Source organism: Zeugodacus cucurbitae, chromosome 6 (assembly GCF_028554725.1).
Source record: "Zeugodacus cucurbitae isolate PBARC_wt_2022May chromosome 6, idZeuCucr1.2, whole genome shotgun sequence".
Taxonomy (NCBI): Eukaryota; Metazoa; Arthropoda; class Insecta; order Diptera; family Tephritidae; genus Zeugodacus; species Zeugodacus cucurbitae.
This window is the reverse complement of record NC_071671.1, coordinates 44,734,783-44,753,290: the sequence shown is the minus strand read 5'-3', so window position 1 is coordinate 44,753,290 and position 18,508 is coordinate 44,734,783. Positions and strand designations below refer to the sequence as shown.

The following is an 18,508-nucleotide window of genomic DNA, read 5'->3' as shown; positions in this document are numbered from 1 at the left end:
AAAATTACAGAAATCGGATCATAACCACGTCCACTTCCCATACAAAAGTTAGGTTGAAAATTACTAAAAGTGCGTTAACTCATTAACGAAAAACGTCAGAAACACTAAATTTCACATAAGAAATGGCAGATGAAAGTTGCACTCAGATTTTTTTACAAAATGGAAAATGGGCGTGGCGTCGCCCACTTATAGGTCAAAAACCATATCTCAGGAACTACTCGAAACAATGAAACTTGGTTTGTAATAGTTTCCTTACATCCCAATGATATGTTGTGAAAATAGGCCAAATCGCTTCACAACCACGCCTACTTCCTATATACCAGAACTTTGAAGTGGATCTGAATCGTTTACATTACAATATATAAAGTAATCACTAGTGAAGATATCGGTGCAGAACTTTGCACAAATACTATGTTAATAGTGTGGCAGCCCCATTCTAAAAATCTACGAAATCGGACCATATGTTTTTAAGGCCCCATACATCGAGAACGAAGACCTCGGTGCTTCTAACCTAATATTATGGTTTCCAACTTTCAATGGACTTTATACAATATATATAACGAATATGTGGGTTAAATTGTATATTATATAATATAAATAAAGTTAAATAAATAAATTGCGAGAGTATAAAATGTTCGGTTACACCCGAACTTAGCCCTTCCTTACTTGTTTTACTAATACCGGTTATTTTTGGTTACAACCCGAGAGTTTTTTTAGTTTCAGATAACACAAAGATACGGTTACCAAATTCTGTGCAATTTTCTTAATTTTTCTCTCCATATAATCTTTATATAAAATGTAACAATTAAATTGACAATGTACGAACTGTACTCTTTAGTAAAATACTTAAAAATACCATATTAAACAACTCGTAATTAAAAACTCATCATATTTTTCGGCAAAGTAACGGTAATTCTAAAATCAAAGTACCGAGGTTGTCGTGCATAACTGGACGCATTAGTTTTTGGTGATTTTCGTATGAAATAATTGGTTTTGGATTCCTTTTCTAATTCTTTGTATTACGTTACATTTAAAAAAATAAAGAAGCATTTAAAATTAAAAATTTCAAGCAAATCGAATTATTAATTTTTTTTTATAGCATTTTACGTTGAAATTTAAGCATCCGATCAGTATCTGCGTGGAAATTCGTACTTAATGAATTTGAACAGTGTCAGATCGTCCATAGGACACGACAACAATACAATTTCACAAATTTTCGCATAGTTTTCTGGCTTCATGAACGAAGTGCTGCTTTATTTAAGTGAACACATTTTACACAAATTTCAATTTTTTTCATATAAAAAATGATACATATCGGTCTAAACTTAATTGAAAATGTAGCATTTTACTTTTCTTACTATAAAATATGTTTCAAGTATTACCACTTCTTTATTTTTTGTATAACGGTTGTATGTCGGTACTAAGTTTCAACAACAACACAAATCGAAATGCATTTTATTGTACTTTCTGCAGCGCCAACCATGCGTGCTGATTTTGGGGATGCAAGCGTATAGCATGCTGTATTAATTTCAAAGAACGCGACTTGTTAACGGCGCTCAAAGCGCGGCTGGCAATAAGTAGCAATTTAGAATCCTCAATACAGTCGCTCCTATGAATTGGAAAAAACGCATAAATGAGTAATAAATACGATATATAGATGTGTGTAACTCACTTTCGTGTTTTATTGCGATGCAACAGACTTATTGAGCTCAGCGCGATTTGGCTTGTGGCCACTTGGTACTGTGCAGCATGGCTGAAATGATCCAATAGATAATTGGCCAAAACTTTGCGCAGCTCGGCGTTATGTGGAAATATATGCACACGTGTTAGTAGATAATTCAGACCTTTGCGTGCTTGTTGCTGTGGCAAAAAATACAAATATAATTAAAAAAATTAAAAAAAAAAATTTAAAAAAAAAAATATAAAAAAATTTTATAAAAAATTTAACAAAAATATAAAAACAATAAAAAAATGTAAAAAAATATAAAAAAAATTTAAAAAATATATAAAAGAAGTATAAAAAAAAATATCTAAAAAATTATTAATTATTTTTTAAATCACACTCACAATACTCGCATAATGTTGCGCCGTCAAGTAGCTAATGTGTGCGCAGTGTGCTTCGCAGTTTTCATACTTTTTTAGCTCTGTCAATATGGTTGTTGTTAGTTGATTGTCTTGATGTAGAATGCCCAAAGCGCAGGCGGAGTATAAGGCTTGTATAGGCGAGTTCTTGAGTAATATGCTAAGCAAATAAAAATATGACACGAGATTAAAAAAAAAATATAAAAAATAATAATTTTTAAGCAAATTTCCACACACCATTGATACAAAATCGTTTTCGTGTCCGCTTCACCTTGCGAGGCATAAACCATAGCCGCCATTGCTACCAATATCATGCCGGCTTTATCATCATTGCTTTCGGACAAAGTCTTCAGCACCGAATTGTACACGGAATATGCCTCCTGATGTTGGCCGGCACGCACGAATGCCAGCGCCAAACCGATAATGGCCTTAAAAGAGGCGTGTGTTATGCGATTGAAAACGTTTATAGCATCATTGGGCCGATTAATTTCCAAGTAAAGATAACCTAAATTTGTCAAGAGCTTGTCGCGTTCGGCACCAGACGCCATGTGCTCAACAGCCTGTAGGTATGCACGTTCGGCAAGCCCATAATGCTTGTGTCGTATATTGAGGAAACCTTGAAGTGAGAGCGCAGCGGTTGTGGCAGCCTTCTCCTCATTCGCTATGTGCCTATTATTGTATGTATGAATGTAATTCGAAAAATATTGCTAGAATTTAATGCGGTTTCAAAATGTATACCAGTTAATTGCATCCAGTGCCACCACATCGGCATACATGTTTTCAATAGCATGACGATAATGCGGTATTTTGCATTTCTCCTCATCCGTCAACACATTACACACCCAGTGCGCATAACCTAAGGAGGACTCTGGATGGTATTCAAACTGTTGACAATGTCTGAAGAGATCCAAAGCCTCTTCCTCCTCACCGATGGCTTCAGCAATCATGGCCTGCCCAATCCAAGCATTGCCATAAATAGGACTCGATTGTTGGGCACGCTGAAATGCCTGATTCGCAAGTTTTATTTCGCTCAACATCAAATACAACACACCGAGATTAGTCCAAGTGCTGAATGACTTGCGATCGAGCGTTAGGGCCTGAATGAAGCAATGCTGGGCCAGCGGCAAGTTGTTTACCGCTACAATTATACAATATTATATAAATTAATAATTGTGATAACTGAAAATATATATGCCCATATATGACAAAGCATACCTTCATGCAAATTTATTACGCCGAGTAAATTCCAATTTTGCCAGCGACCGCCTTGTTCATTTATGGCCATTTTGCACGCTTTGGTTGAGAGTTCCAATTGTGCAGACGCTTCTTCGGGAAAATTTAAGGCGCAGTAATATGAACACAAAGCGAATTCGTACCAGATAAACGTGTTCGATTTCAATTTGATGGCGCAGGTGTAAAATCTGTCACATGAATAAAGTGACGCAATTATTGTTATATAATTTTGCAAAGTTGTAACAGACATGTCGTACAAACCTTGCAGCCAATGTGTACAAGTCCTTTCTAGATAATATCGCTGTTTGCTCTTCCAATTTAGCCAGCTTGCCCGACACCTCCAAGTATGCCAAGGAACTGGGCATGCGCGCAGTTTGCACAAATACATTTGCGGTAAGACGCCACAGCCAGAACATGTTTTGGCTATTTGACAACAAAAAAGCACTGGTGGGAAGAGTGATATGTGAGTATAAAGAAATGTTATTTAACACAGTTTTTAAATCAAAACTACCGTTGTAAATAATTAACAGCCAACTGTAGGTGCTCTTTGCAACGTCCATATAAATGTTCCAATTTCATATTGTTCGCCAAGCCAACATGCGCTTCCGCTGCACCCTTCAAGCCAGGTAAGTAATCGGGATGTGTTTGCAGTAATTCATCAAAGTCCGCTATGGCTTCGGGGTACATGCGAATAGTCTAAAGCAAAAACAACAAAAATATTAATATTACATATCAAATGAAATTAATTGAAAATATTAAATTTATATTAAAATATGAAATTATTATTATTATTTATTAAATGTTTGCTCACGCACCGATTTAAGCAACGCCATTTGTAGCTTAGCATAAATGTTGCTGGGACACATTTCGAGTAATTTCTGAAATACACGTATGGCAGAGTAGTATGAGCCACGCTCGGAATAAGCATCGCCCAGAGACTCCCAATAGTTCATGCAATTTACATCAAGCTTAATAGCAGTGCGAAAGGATTGTATGGCCTGTAGAAAAAATACAAATAATTTATGTTTTTATTGCATTTTTTATTACAAATCATCTACATATAAGTACTCACCTCGTCGTACTTTTTAACATTGAAGTAATGTAAACCAAGCTTATAATGTATGCGCTTAGAATCTGCTGTTTTCATATATTTCAGCGTATTGATCAAGAGCGCAACGTTCAAATCCTGAAGAATGAAATTAAATATTTTTCAGTTTAACATTTTTATGAAAATTGAAATCAATAAATTGGACGTTTTTTTAATTTATTTCAGCTTATTGCAAATTTTAGCCGTTAAAAAAGTTTACTACTTATTAAAAAAGGTATTGGTTAAAGGAGTGTATGAAATTTTACCTCTTCTCCTAGTTGCTGGTAAATTGCACTCAGATTATTTACTGCGCTCTCGCACAATGGATTCAAATTCACACATTTTTCGAAGCATTTACGTGCTCGCACCAAATCCTTTGTGTGGTAATAGATTTTTCCGAGATAATGAAAGCATTCCGCACTATAAGGTTGTAATCGTGTCGCTTTGAGCATGCAATTCAAAGCAGACGCATAATCGGTCAGTTTTAGATGTAATTTCGAGAGTAAAAACAGAACATCAAACGTTTCAATATAATCAGAAGCTTGCAGTAGTTTAATCGCAGCCTCAGGCGCCCTGAAATATATTTAAAATATTTAACCTTCTAATCTATGCAGTTGTAATAAAAGATGTGTATTGCTTACAAGAGAAACTCAGCTTTTTGTAATGTATTTAAATTCAGCTCTTTTAACTTTTCCATATCGCCTATTTTAAAATAACACCTGTAGTGAATAATATAAACGTATCATCAGTTTCAAGCGATTTATTTGTAACTTTTTTTCCATTACCTGGCCAAAGCTGTTGTGACTTCCTCATTGTGGTCAAACTTTTTCAACAATTCAATTGCTTCTAGTGACTGCTCTTCATTACTGCTAACATGGGATAAGCAAAACGCATACTCGATAGTATTATCTTTTCCAATAGCTTTCCATAATGGTAATGCCAAGCCCCAGACACCAATTAGCATTTCTACGCGCGCCAACAATTCTAAAGCAACGCCATATTTCGGTTGTAACTCTTGTACACGATACAAGAGATCTCGCGCAGCCACATAATGTTGTTTCTCAAAGAGTTTAAAGGCTCGAATGAGTAATCCTAAACTAGCTTGCGGATTTAACTGTAGCAAGGCATCGACGTAGTGTTCTATCGTTTCCTGCGCTTCGTTCAAGCAAGCTATTGATAGATCAAGTACTTCGCAGTAAATTTTGCACACCCATTCATAGGCGTAAATGTCTTCAGGGTATTCTTTGGTTGCTTCACAGGCATGCTTGAAGCAATCAGTATATTCTTCGTTCTTGTACAACAATTTTAGGTATCGCTTGTATGCATTTAGTTGTTGGTCATCTTGTGTGTCTGCAATTAATTTTTCCAAAGCGATCTTATACTGCAAAAGATCCGATAATAATTATGGTTATGTGTTTAATATTTACAAATTATAATTAGAACTTACAAGGGGCTCATCTCCAACATGCACATCAAATTCAAATAAGATCCAAATTCGTGCCAAATATTTCAAACCTAGTGCATGCCTTTCTTCATTTTGTTCATTCCGTGCTAAATCGCGTTTGAAAAAGTTGAAACACTCTTCTGCAACATTCCTATTGTTTAATCCTGCTCCGTAAAGCTTCTCAAAATAAAATGCAAATTTTTCGCTGAAAAAAAATTAATTCAATGTATATACTCGTTCGTACCTATGTACATGGATTTTAATATATGGCTTAAAAAAAAACAGTTTTTTATAATGTTTTAAAAAATGCAAAGTCTAGAAGTACCGCGTACATTACGCAAACCGTAAATAAATTAGTAAATATTAAGCTTTCATTGTTGTACGTTGGACTTACGGCACTAAATCTATTAATTGTTCATAAATTTTTGGCAGCTCATTTTGCGGTGCACAATTGGCTAGTCCCTGCAGCGCAACAGTTGGTGCAGCCGGTGAAAATTCTACCGCTTTTCGTAAATATTTCGCCGCCTTAATAAATAAAATATGTATATATACAAATAAATACATAAAACTTCTTCAAATCACAAAAACACAAACCTCTACTTTATTGCTATTTTGATAAGCTGCTCCCAAGAGTAAGTATGCCATATAATTTTTGGGTTCATCTCTAAGCAAAGCCTGTGTAAATTTAATATAATTTAACTATTAAAATTTACTTGTTGATTGTGTTATATTTATACATACTTCACATTTTTCTATCGCATCATTGAACTTCTCATTTTTGATAGCTTCCCGTACTTCTTTGAGTATAGTTTTAGACTCCTTGGACATTTTGTTTATAAAACATTTAATAATTAAAATATTATAAAATTAATAAACGTACAAGCAAAAACAAAAATCATCTGTTTTCAGACACTGCCACATCGCTTAATTTTTGTGTTCCTTAAAATGTATAAAATAAATCACTCTGGCAATATTTGAGGAAGAAAGGAAAGGTAAAACAAAAAATGCAACGCTTCTTGTGGAAAACTGAACTCAGTTGAGCGAAAAATAGGAGTGTTTTTTCTGCTTTTCGTTTTAATGGCATTTTTCATCTTCATTCTAATTGTTTAATTTTTAGAATTATAAATAAAATGTGTTATTAAGTAAAAAAGTAGTTGAAAAGTAAAATTAAAAATCATTAACTTACGGTGTAATGGGGAGATATTTAGTTTAATAAAATAAGTGTCCTAATTGGAATTTTTAATGAGTTATGTAGTGCAACGTCAGGAAAACGAATACCGAGGCAAAGAAAAAAGTCTGAATTTTCCCAAACATCCCCAGATCAATTTCACACATAATAAAAATTATATGCAAAACCATAACATAAAAAGTTAATGATTCGTGGTTCTTCACTCCCATTATTGGAAAAAAGTTTCAAATTGCAAAAATAGCTGAGACCGAACAGCTATCAGACGGATTGCACACGCCTACTAGAGTGTGTTTTTGCGTTTTTGACCGCTGTGTTGGCGGTGTTTGCAATGGAAAACGAATCTGTTAAGTCAGAACACAGCGGACGATCTAGACGTTCTCGCAATCACAATAATAATAACAGTTCTAGCACTGGAGGAGGTGGTTTAGGCAATAGCGGTGGAGGTGGCACTGTAAATAACGGTTATCATCGGGATCGTACAAGACATTCTCATCGTAGTGGTCACACAAAATCCAGTGGTAAGCATCAACGTGGGGATATGGCGCCATTCCAAACTAGTGTAAACATGACAGGTAACTAACGTAACATACTATAAAGTGCCAAAATTATTATTGATGTCCCTCAAAGGTGAAGAGAATCGCGATGGCCAAGAAATAATAGAGGTACAAATACTACCGCAAGACGAAAACTGGGGTGAGAATACAACTGCAGTCACTGGCAATACATCAGAACAAAGTATATCTATGGAAGACATTAATAATGCATGGCATCGCGAGAACGACACAAGTTTTGGATTTGCCTGTCGACGTCGTTTGGAATCGGCATTTTCACTCTTACTTGGATTTGTATCGTTCTTCTCACCGGTAGCTATGGTGGTAATGCCACGCATGGGTTTCTTTCCATCCGCCTTCGATCATGCTGAACTCACGCAAACGGTACGCACTCAGCTCTTAGCATGCAGTAGCGAATGCAAAGGATTGCTAGTATCACTAACCGCACGACTTATACTGCTGGCAATCGGATTGTGGGCGCTCTTTATGCGTCGATCAGCCGCCACTATGCCAAGAATATTCCTGTATCGTGCTGTTGTACTATTACTTGTGACGATTTGCACATTTGCTTATTGGCTTTTCTATATGGTGCAGGTAATTTACTTCAATCACTCAAACATTTTCAAATTATTAATTTTTTTCGACATTTTCAGGTCACTAATGGAGCCAAAGTGGTAGTGGAAACTGGTGGTGATGCAGTTAATTACAAATCACTAGTTGCCTATGCAACAAATCTGGTAGATACGCTGCTCTTCATACACTACATTGCCGTAGTTCTACTTGAATTACGTCATCAACAACCCATGTATTATGTTAAGATTATACGTTCACCAGACGGTATCTCTCGCTCTTACATGCTTGGCCAATTGAGTATACAGCGCGCCGCTATTTGGGTACTTCAACGATATTACGTTGATTTTCCCATATTTAATCCATATCTAGAGCGCATACCGATTTCGAAATCTCAACGTAATAAAATCTCAACTAGTTTTAAATACTATGAAGTGGATGGTGTGAATAATGCACAGCAACAGAGTCAAAGTCGTGCCGTATTAGCGGCCAATGCGCGCCGTCGCGATTCATCACACAATGAACGTTTCTACGAGGAACACGAATATGAACGCCGTGTCAAAAAGCGGCGTGCGCGTCTAATTACAGCCGCTGAGGAAGCATTTACTCATATCAAACGCATACACAATGAACCCGCACCGGCAGTACCACTTGATCCCCAAGAAGCGGCGCAAGCGGTATTCCCATCGATGGCGCGTGCCTTGCAAAAGTATTTGCGCGTCACACGACAACAACCACGACACACGTTCGAAAGTATATTGAAACACTTGGCGCATTGTCTCAAGCACGATCTCTCACCACGTGCATTCCTTGAGCCATATCTAACGGAGTCGCCAGTATTGCAAAGCGAAAAGGAACGTCGTTGGGTACAATCATGGTCATTAATTTGTGACGAACTCGTATCACGACCGGTCTCCAACGAGTGTACATTCCAACTGATACAAAACGATGTCTCGCTCTTAGTCTCGATACACAAGTTGCCGCATTTCAATATTGCCGAAGAGGTTGTGGATCCAAAAAGTAATAAATTTGTACTGAAATTAAACTCTGAAACGTCGGTATGACAACAAACGACTGCAAATATGACACCAACACCGACGCACAGCAACGTAACGCAATCCTCATATTTACACATGTTTGTATAGATGCCAAACTCAACACTACACGGTCTACTATGCATTCATACAAACTACTCGTACATACACACATTACAAATCTTCAACAATAAAAACCATTGTTGTCGGCTAAACATTTTCGAAAAGCTCAAAATTATTCCCAGTGTATCCTAATCAATCATTGACACGCACACATATCAAATAAGTAATATCAATGCTGTTCTATGTATAGTCCTATCGTATTTCCGAAGTATTAATAGTGACAGCCAAAAAATAAAAATTCAATAATTTTAAGAATCTCAAATTCGGTGTAAGCAGTAAGGGTTTTAAATAGCATTTTTAAGAAATATAAAAATAGAAGAATGGAAATTTTAAAATATGTAAATGTTCGAAATTTGCATTTATTAAGCTAAAATTGTGCATTTGCCAACATTTCTCATTAACTTAAAATGAGCTGTACTGCGCGAGTAGTACGCCTTAAGATTTGTACTTTTGGCTTTACCTTTAGTTTCGGAAATGCATTTTCTAAAAAGAGTATACAAGATTTTAATTTTCTTTACGTTTATATATAAATGAAAATTTATATTTCGAATATATTATATAATATAGTGTATATCAAATAAGACCTAAATTGTAAGATTTCCAATTTTCACTATTTCCACATACATATATACATAAATGTTTGTTGAAGTCTATGATATGTTTACTAAAATCGGAAATAACTGTAGTTAAATGACGATTACATACAAAAGTCTTCTTCAATGTAAACACATCGCAAAGTTCTCTACATAATCGACTAAGTATAGTAATCTGCAGCTATTTTTACATTTAATTAGTAACTACAACAATTAAACTCTTACAAATATAAAACTAAAAACGATATTATAACTCGGTATATTAAAGAGTTACTAACAGGAAATGCTGACAAATAAATCATATGTTCTTGGAGACTACCCAACTGCCAGTTTTATATGAGATTTTATACAATAAACACAACTATAAATATTCATTGGCTATGCATACAAAACAGAATTAAGTATTTTACACGCGAAAGCATTTAATAATTCATGATGAATTGCATTCGATTTCTAGTTAAGCGTAAACAATATTCTAATGTAAGCGGAAAAATAACAAAATTTTTATACGGATACTTCAAAAAAACATATGCTAAATACATATATATGCTTGTTTGTGCGTTAACACTGTATAAACATGTATGTATTTTCATACCAACATAGATTTGAACATATTTATAAGCTTTCAAGTATTTATAGTGCGAATTTTCCTACTTATTTCTAGCTAATGACTTTATTTTCATTTTAAGAAACTATTATTATTTTTAGTATATTTTTAGTGCACATTATTGCAAACATAAAACAAATCTATACATATATGTATTTATTAGTATTTATCTAGTTAAGCATAAAATGATTAAATGGCTGATTAAAAAAAACACTATATGCTAATGCTCCCTCCCGTATTCACAAACTGTGCGCCTGTATTATCCGGTTAGCGCAATGCGACCGGCCTATATTTATTTATATTTAATTTCGCGTAAACATATTCATATTGCGTTACAATGGTCTGTGGATCGCTCTCTTTTATACCAATAAAAATTATTTAACACATAACAAACGGAACTTTTATTTTTGTATTTTGTAAATGTATAAAAAGCGAAACTAATTTGGAACAGTACACTTATTATTTCTCCAAACAAACATGCCTTACTCTTGCAATGCTTACCTCAATATTATAAATTGTATGTATGTATGTAATTAGCGTAGGAAATTTTTAAGCGATTATATCCGAATCCACCAGAGCGCGCCACTCATTTCTGCTTTTTGATTTGTGGCGCAAACTGGAAACACCAAGTGACGCCAAGTCACTTTCCACTTGGTCTTTCCATCGGAGTGGGAGTCGTCCTCTTTCGCGGATTACTCCAACGGGTACTGCATCGAACACTTTCAGAGCTGGAGTGTTTTCATCCATTCGTACAACATGACCTAGCCAGCGTATCCGCTGTCTTTTTATTAGTTGAACTATGTCAATGTCATCGTTCCATCGTCTGCGGTATTCGCCGTTGCCAATGTTAAGAGGACCATAAATCTTGCGCAAAACCTTTCTCTCGAAAACCCCAAGAGTCGTCTCATCGGATGTTGTCATCGTTCAAGCTTCAGCGCCATACATCAGGACGGGAATAATAAGCGACTTATAGAGTTTGATTTTGGTTCGTCGAGAGAGGACTTTACTTTTCAATTGCCTATTCAGATCAAAGTAGCACCTGTTGGCAAGAGTGATTATCCGTTTGATTTCGAGGCTGACATTGTTGGTGTTGTTAATGCTGGTTCCCAATTAGACGAAACTATATACAACTTCAAAGTTATGACTGTCAAGAGTGACGTGGGAGCCAAGACGCGAGTGAACTGACTGTTTGTTTGATGACAGGAGATATTTCGTCTTGTCCTTATTCACCACCAGACCCATACGCTTTGCTTCCTTATTCCGTCTGGAAAAAGCAACAGAACAAACGGCGCGGTTGTTGCTTCCGATGATATCAATATCATCTTTCTCTATTTAGCTCTGCAGCTCGTATTATATTTTCCAGCAATAGATTTAAGAAGTCACACGATAGTGAGTCACCCTGTCTGAAGCCTCGTTTGGTATCGAACGGCTCGGAGAGGTCCTTCCCGATCCTGACGGAGCTTTTGGTGTTGCTCAACGTCAGTTTACATGGCCGTAATAGTTTAGAGGGAGCTCATTTTCGTGCTATCGTGGCAGCTTTAAAATCGATTCTGCTCTCTCGGGTCTTTTCCAAGATTTGGCGCATGGTGAATATCTGGGATACGGTGGATTTTCCAGGTCTAAAGCCACACTGATAAGGTCCAATCAGTTCGTTGACGGTGGGCATTAATCTTTCACAAGAAACGCTCGACAGGACCTTATATGCGATATTGAGTAGACTTATACCACGGTAGTTAGCGCAGATTGTGGAGTCTCCCTTTTTATAAATTGGGCAGAGGACACTGAGATTCCAATCGTCAGGCATGCTTTCTTCCGACCATATTTTACAAAGAAGCTGATGCATGCACCTTATCAGTTCTTCGCCGCCGTATTTGAATAGCTCGACCGGTAATCCATCGACCCCCGCCGCTTTGTTGGTCTTCAAGCTGGCAATTGCTATTCTAATTTCTTCATGGTCGGGTAATGGAACATCTATTCCAACGTCATCGATTGGGTAATCGGGTTTGCCATCTCCTGGTGTTGTACTTTCACTGCCATTCAGCAGGTCGGAGAAGTGTTCCCTCCATAACCCCAGTATGCTCTGGACACCCGTTACCACCACGGTCTCAACATGATAATGCTGCGGTCTTGCAACCTTCTGTAAATCGCCTCATCTTTTAATTATTTTTCCACGAATTTCGGCCTTTTTCTTTTTACGTCTACAAATGCGTCTCGCTTCCCTCTTCAGCTCTCGATATCTATCCCATCCCGAACGTGTTGTGGTCGATCGCAACGTTGCGAGATAAGCAGTCTGTTTTCTCTCCGCTGCGAGACGGCACTCGTCATCGTACCAGCTTCTTTTTTGTCGTTGCCGAAAACCAATTGTTTCGGCTGCAATTCAATTGTTTGGATTCTACAGCTCCCTTATATCGAGATGCTGATGAGTGCTCTCAGAGGGCATGAGTTCAAGTCGAGTAGAAAATTTCTTGACAGTCTGTTGCGATTGCAGCTTTTCGACGTCGAATATTCCTTGTGTTTGTTGGCGGGCGAGATAATGGTCCCAGTCAATATTTGGTCCTCAGAGCGTACGGTCGTCTAAAACACAAGAGACATGTCTTCCGCCTATCACCACGTATCCATCGCGTGTCTCGATCAGGGGACAGCCACGTAGCATGATGATGTCGATCAGCCTCAGGCCTTTTGGCGATGCTTCGTCATGGAGGCTGAATTTTCCGACTGTTGTGCCAAAGACACCTTCTTTACCCACCCTGGCGTTAAAAGCGCGAAGCACGATTTTGACATCGTGGCGGGAGTAGCGCTCATAGGTGCGTTCTAGGCACTCATAGAAAGCATCTTTGATCACTTCGTTCTTTCCTTTCCGTTTGGGGCGTGGGCGCAAATCAGCGATATGTTGAAGAGCTTCCCTTTGATGCGGATTGTGGCTAGAAGTTCATCCACTGGGTTGAATGCCAGGACTCGGCGACGGAGTCTCTCTCCCACCACAAATCCAACACCAGATTTGTGCTCCTTTATATGGCCGCTGTAGTAGATATCATAAAGACCCACCTTCTTCCGTCCTAGTCCCGTCCATCGCACTTGGATGGCGGTGATGTCAGCCTTTGGTTGTATCAGGGCATCAACCAGCAGGCAGGGGCACCTTCCCAAATAAGGGTCCGGACATTACAGGTGTTTGCCCTCAAATCGTGATCCTTAAAACGTTTGCAAGGTTCCTCATCAAAAGTGGGGTTTCTTTTCAGAGGCTCTGTATGGTCTTTCATTGTGATGGGTCCCAAACCCTACGCACAACCGTAGAAGCGGGCTTCAACTTCTCACTTCAAACGGATGTCTGTAGATAAACCCAGAGGATACTTGGTCTAAAACCAGAAGTGAGCAGCTTGAGTCATATGCAAAAGAATCGTGAATGGCAATCAGAAACTTTCCTCACTTGCGTGAACTTCTACATATGACCCCATCCCCCAACGCTTACACCTTTATAGCCCATTCTATAATGGCGCGCCATTAGTCTCTTTTTAAAATATAAATATATATTTTTTTTATTTTTTTATGTCATTTACATTCATTCATTTGGTATATTCTAGATTTGTGGAATTGATATTACAATGGATATTAGCACTACTATTTGCATATATAGATGCGGCTTGTGACATCTTATTAAATGAGTTTTTCTCACAACACAAAGAACTTGTACAGCCTGTGGTTATTTTCTTTCTTTATGGCAGTCGCTGCTAAAACGTCTTCTATCCTTACGTCTTTTATCTTCAGGGGGCATTGTTGCATACATTAGACACCTTACCGGAGTAAATACGCCACTAACCTAAAAGGAGGATGCCAATAATGTAAATATTTAAAGCTACAACGCAAGTACAAGTAAGTAAAGTATTTATGTATGTATGTATATTGTCTCAATAGTTCATTTCTACATATTCTAAATATGTATATGAATTTATTTTATTATATTATACGAATTAGTTAGATACTCTTCCGATTGTAGATTTTGCACATTCATTCCTAGTTTGTTTCTGTATTGTTAGTAACTCAGTATATAGTTAGTAACTGCTACATAACAGGAAGAAGAATAATGCGAAAATTTTAACAAAATATGAAAAACATATCTTTTTTCACAACTATTTCATTTCACTGTGAGAAAATTAATTCAATAGAATATAAACATATAACAAATGCAAAGATATAAAAATAATCGATGTATAAATTTTTATATTTAAAACCGTGTATATTAATTAATACCCATATAGTATAATCCAATCTGGTGTGTATAATGATATATAGTTACATATATGTATATGTGTTATCGTTAAAATCCAAATCTAATGACTACAAGCACTTAATTTGTAATACAAATTTTGTATCTTCATCATTATTTAATGATGATCCAATTTAATTAATCAGTGCTAAAATGATTTAATTTAAGTACATTGAATGTTTTCTACTTATATGTAGATATTTATTTATAATGATTTATGATGTAATCATTTGACAAGAAGTTTTTTATTCATAATTATATAAGGTCTATAAGACCTGAGTATATTATCGTAAAGTTCTCCTTTTGTAAGAAGTACGGAAACTTCACTTCATTGTATCTTCGTTATTGGTCGATGATAACCACTTTTTTATATTTTAACAAATCAAAATATGTGTAGTTATTTGCAGTAATTATACAACGGGTACCTTTGAAAAAATCTTTTCTATGTCGTCCTTCGACAAGAACTTTATTGTCGGTGTGTTGTTTTCTAAACTAATAACAACTACTTTTACTTTCTCAAAACACGTTTCAGTGTTACTTCCATTTAAACAGTTCCAATCGTTTAGATGGAGAAATGTGTTTATGGCTATATCACAGGCTGTTTTTATATCAATTACGGATCCTCGACATCTGCAAGTAATGAAAACCAGGCAATAAGAAGCAACTGTTATATATCGCACCCATATATAGAGTACCTATCGTATAGAGTATTGATGATACTCAGACATAGTAATGGATTTTCGCCCACACACGTACCGTACCAGTTGTCATAACTACCACCCGGTTCCGATTTATACAGTTGAAACTGTTGATGCCTATCGTAACCTATATAAATTATGGCCACTCCAAATGGTCGTCTATTTGCATATTGTGTGTAAGCCTGTTTGATGTCACATATATTCTTAACTAGTATTTCAACCGGTATACTGGAACCATAACAACATTTATAACGCTGGGCAATTAAGCGCATTTGATCAACTAAAAAATTCACATCTGCTACGATTCCAGCACATCCGACCACTATTTGACTGAAATGTAATGTAATTATGATATATTAAACAGTTAATACACCGCAAAAATTCGAAAATTTAAATTTATTGCCACACCTCTACAGCTCTACTCGCACTCAAACTGTATTTAACACAATGAAATAAATGTAAGACATTTAATTCTTATACTCTCGCAACAAAAGTTGCTAAGAGAGTATTATAGTTTTGTTCGCATAATGGTTGTTTGTAAGACATAAAACTAACCGAGTTAGATATATATATATATATATACATTTATCAAAATGATCAGGATGACAAGACGATTGAAATCCGGATGTCTGTCTGTCTGTCCGTCCGTCCGTGCGACGGATAACTTGAGTGAAAATTATGAAATCTTGACAAAGCTTGGTACACATGTTTTTGGGGACCGTGAGAGGGTTGCTATTGAAAATGGGCGAAATCGGACCACTGTCACGCTATAAATAAATTTATAAAAGTAAAATTTGCTACAAAGGATCGCACAGGCAGGGGCATATTTGGATGTAATTTTTTTGGGGTAGTGCCCCAAAATAAGATTTTTGTATGTATATATCTCTCAAAGCAATAAAGCTATATCTAACAAACTTTCTGCAGTCGCTTATGTACCCCATCACACACCATGAAAATAGTTGAAATCGGATAATAACCAAGCCTACCACCCATACAAAGGTTATGTTGAAAATTACAAAAAGTGCGTTAACTCACTAACGAAAAACATCAGAAACACTACATTTTGTAGAAAAAATGACAGAAGAAAGCTGCACTCAGATTAAAAAAATGGAAAGTGGGCGTAGCGTCGTCCACTTATGGGTGAAAAACCATATCTCAGGAACTACACAACCGATTTCAATGAAATTCGGTATATAATATTTTCTTGACACCTTAATGGCACGAAAATGGGTGAAATCGGTTCACAACCACGCCTACTTCCCATATAACTCAATTTTGAATTCCATCTGATTTCTTCACTTTATAATGTATACATAAGGAACCGATGAAGATAGCGGAATAAAACTTTACACAAATACTGTATTTGAGCAGTGACATAACTTGTGAAAAAATCGTCGAAATCGCAACTTTTCATTGCCCCGGATATCGAATATGAAGAACTCAGTGCCTTAGGGTAATTTTTCTCCGAAAATATACATAAAATATGTATATATACATCTATACCAAATTATAGGTTTTTCAAAAATACGATGGGCTTAATACTTTATAAATCGATTAATATGTGAGATATCTTAGCCAAATTAAGTGAGCATATAATCTTGGATATAATATATGTTGGTGGTGAAAATGAGTGAAATCGGTCCAGGAATTACGTCATACCCCATATACTATATATGATGATTTTCGTTAATTTATTGGAATATATGCGGATATATGGGTCAAATTGTTGTTATCCTAATAAAACTATATCAATAAATTGTGCGATTATAAAATGTTCGGTTGCACCCGACCTTAGTCTTTCCATACTTGTTTTTATTTACGCTTATTTGATATGTATGTTGTCATTGATTGAACCCTTACATTTACAAGAAAACTCTAATTTATGTGTATGTGGCATGCAACTCAGTTTGTAATCGCAAATGTGTGGGCTACATTTTAAGGCGGAGGAAATAAAAGAATCTCCCCTTAAAAGAAGACGAATAAGCCTCGATTCTCAAGACCTCAAGACAAACATGCTTACGCAAAAGTTATAACAAGTGTTGGGAAGCTATACATCCCATGTCTTTGTGGTGAAGAGTTTCTATTGTGGAATTGGACTAAATTTCTCATGCACATGAGCAAGAACAACGCCTTTTTTAATACTTCTCTTGCGCTTGGTTGTCTCTACTTCTATTATGTTTGAAGTGACTTCTTATTGTTTAAGATAAAAACGGGATTAATGTAAACAAATAAATAAATTGCTTACTTTTTTTGTCAAATAAGCGAAGTCAAATACTTATTTCACTTTTTTTAAATACACTTTGCTTGTACTTATGTACATATATATTACGCATATATTACATACAATGAACATTCTTTACGTGGCGAGATGTAGAGATTTGACTTAATTTTGATTTTACTCATTGATTTTGTATATTTTGTCCTCCAATATATCATGACCCGGACGATCATTTGTCGAATTGACTCTCGTGGCTATCACAGCACAGTCTCGTCCACACACACCCCAAATGTTGTTGGCACTTTGTATAGCCAATTTCGCACGGCTGACTTGCAAAATTTCTCCTTTAGAATTAAACATTTGAGCTGCTTTGAATAACGAAAATCCAAATTAATTAATTATTTAATTAATTATTTTATTTTAATAATTACCTAAAAAATATTACTGCAAAATTTCACTCACGCTTCGTACAATTAATATCCAATTGAGGTTCACATACACCAAATAACTTTTCTTTACACTTACGGAGTAATGACAAGCAACAAGTGAACTAAAACCTTTGATCGAGTTTTATCAAATAACTCATGATTAATTCTTGCTTTTGTTGTTTTCTTCGTTTATTAGTCATTTCTGTCAAATTGTCAAAAACGGTCGGAATTCTTTCAGTCCGTATACAATCATAATTAGGAGCAAAGTCAAAGCCACAACATAATCTATTGCACTACTGGTGCTATCGGTCATAAATTATGCAACACTAGAACTAATGCTTTTGCTGCTGCTACAACAACAAAAAACGAACAACTTTTCGACCAAATCAT

The 18,508-nt window shown here is 36.0% G+C and overlaps 3 protein-coding genes across 4 annotated transcripts; 1 reads left to right on the top strand and 2 right to left on the bottom strand.

Moving 5' to 3' along the window:
* Positions 1–1,221: 1,221 nt before the first annotated feature.
* Positions 1,222–6,772, bottom strand: LOC105209824 (tetratricopeptide repeat protein 37). Its single transcript, XM_011180445.3, has 17 exons — positions 6,588–6,772; positions 6,441–6,521; positions 6,241–6,371; positions 5,850–6,051; positions 5,188–5,783; positions 5,044–5,121; positions 4,669–4,975; positions 4,388–4,501; positions 4,131–4,313; positions 3,827–4,011; positions 3,577–3,759; positions 3,298–3,503; positions 2,821–3,220; positions 2,320–2,751; positions 2,068–2,242; positions 1,673–1,860; positions 1,222–1,609 (listed from the first exon to the last, which is right to left on the bottom strand). The coding sequence occupies exons 1-17, from the start codon at positions 6,672–6,674 to the stop codon at positions 1,456–1,458; spliced, it is 3,702 nt and encodes a 1,233-aa protein (XP_011178747.2). The 5' UTR covers positions 6,675–6,772; the 3' UTR covers positions 1,222–1,455.
* Positions 6,773–6,916: 144 nt separating this feature from the next.
* Positions 6,917–10,535, top strand: LOC105209825 (vang-like protein 2). Its single transcript, XM_011180446.3, has 3 exons — positions 6,917–7,607; positions 7,663–8,180; positions 8,240–10,535. The coding sequence occupies exons 1-3, from the start codon at positions 7,364–7,366 to the stop codon at positions 9,218–9,220; spliced, it is 1,743 nt and encodes a 580-aa protein (XP_011178748.1). The 5' UTR covers positions 6,917–7,363; the 3' UTR covers positions 9,221–10,535.
* A 3,499-nt stretch (positions 10,536–14,034) lies between these two features.
* LOC105209821 (proteasome subunit alpha type-4-like) lies at positions 14,035–18,412 on the bottom strand. 2 transcript variants are annotated; one of them, XM_011180439.3, is made up of 5 exons: positions 18,122–18,412; positions 17,872–18,055; positions 15,470–15,802; positions 15,200–15,404; positions 14,035–14,327 (listed from the first exon to the last, which is right to left on the bottom strand). In XM_011180439.3, the coding sequence occupies exons 2-5, from the start codon at positions 18,048–18,050 to the stop codon at positions 14,211–14,213; spliced, it is 834 nt and encodes a 277-aa protein (XP_011178741.2). In that variant the 5' UTR covers positions 18,051–18,055; positions 18,122–18,412; the 3' UTR covers positions 14,035–14,210. The 2 variants fall into 2 exon arrangements, with proteins under 2 accessions (XP_011178741.2, XP_028894626.2); XM_029038793.2 differs by having other exon boundaries at positions 14,036–14,327; positions 17,872–18,058.
* Positions 18,413–18,508: the final 96 nt, after the last annotated feature.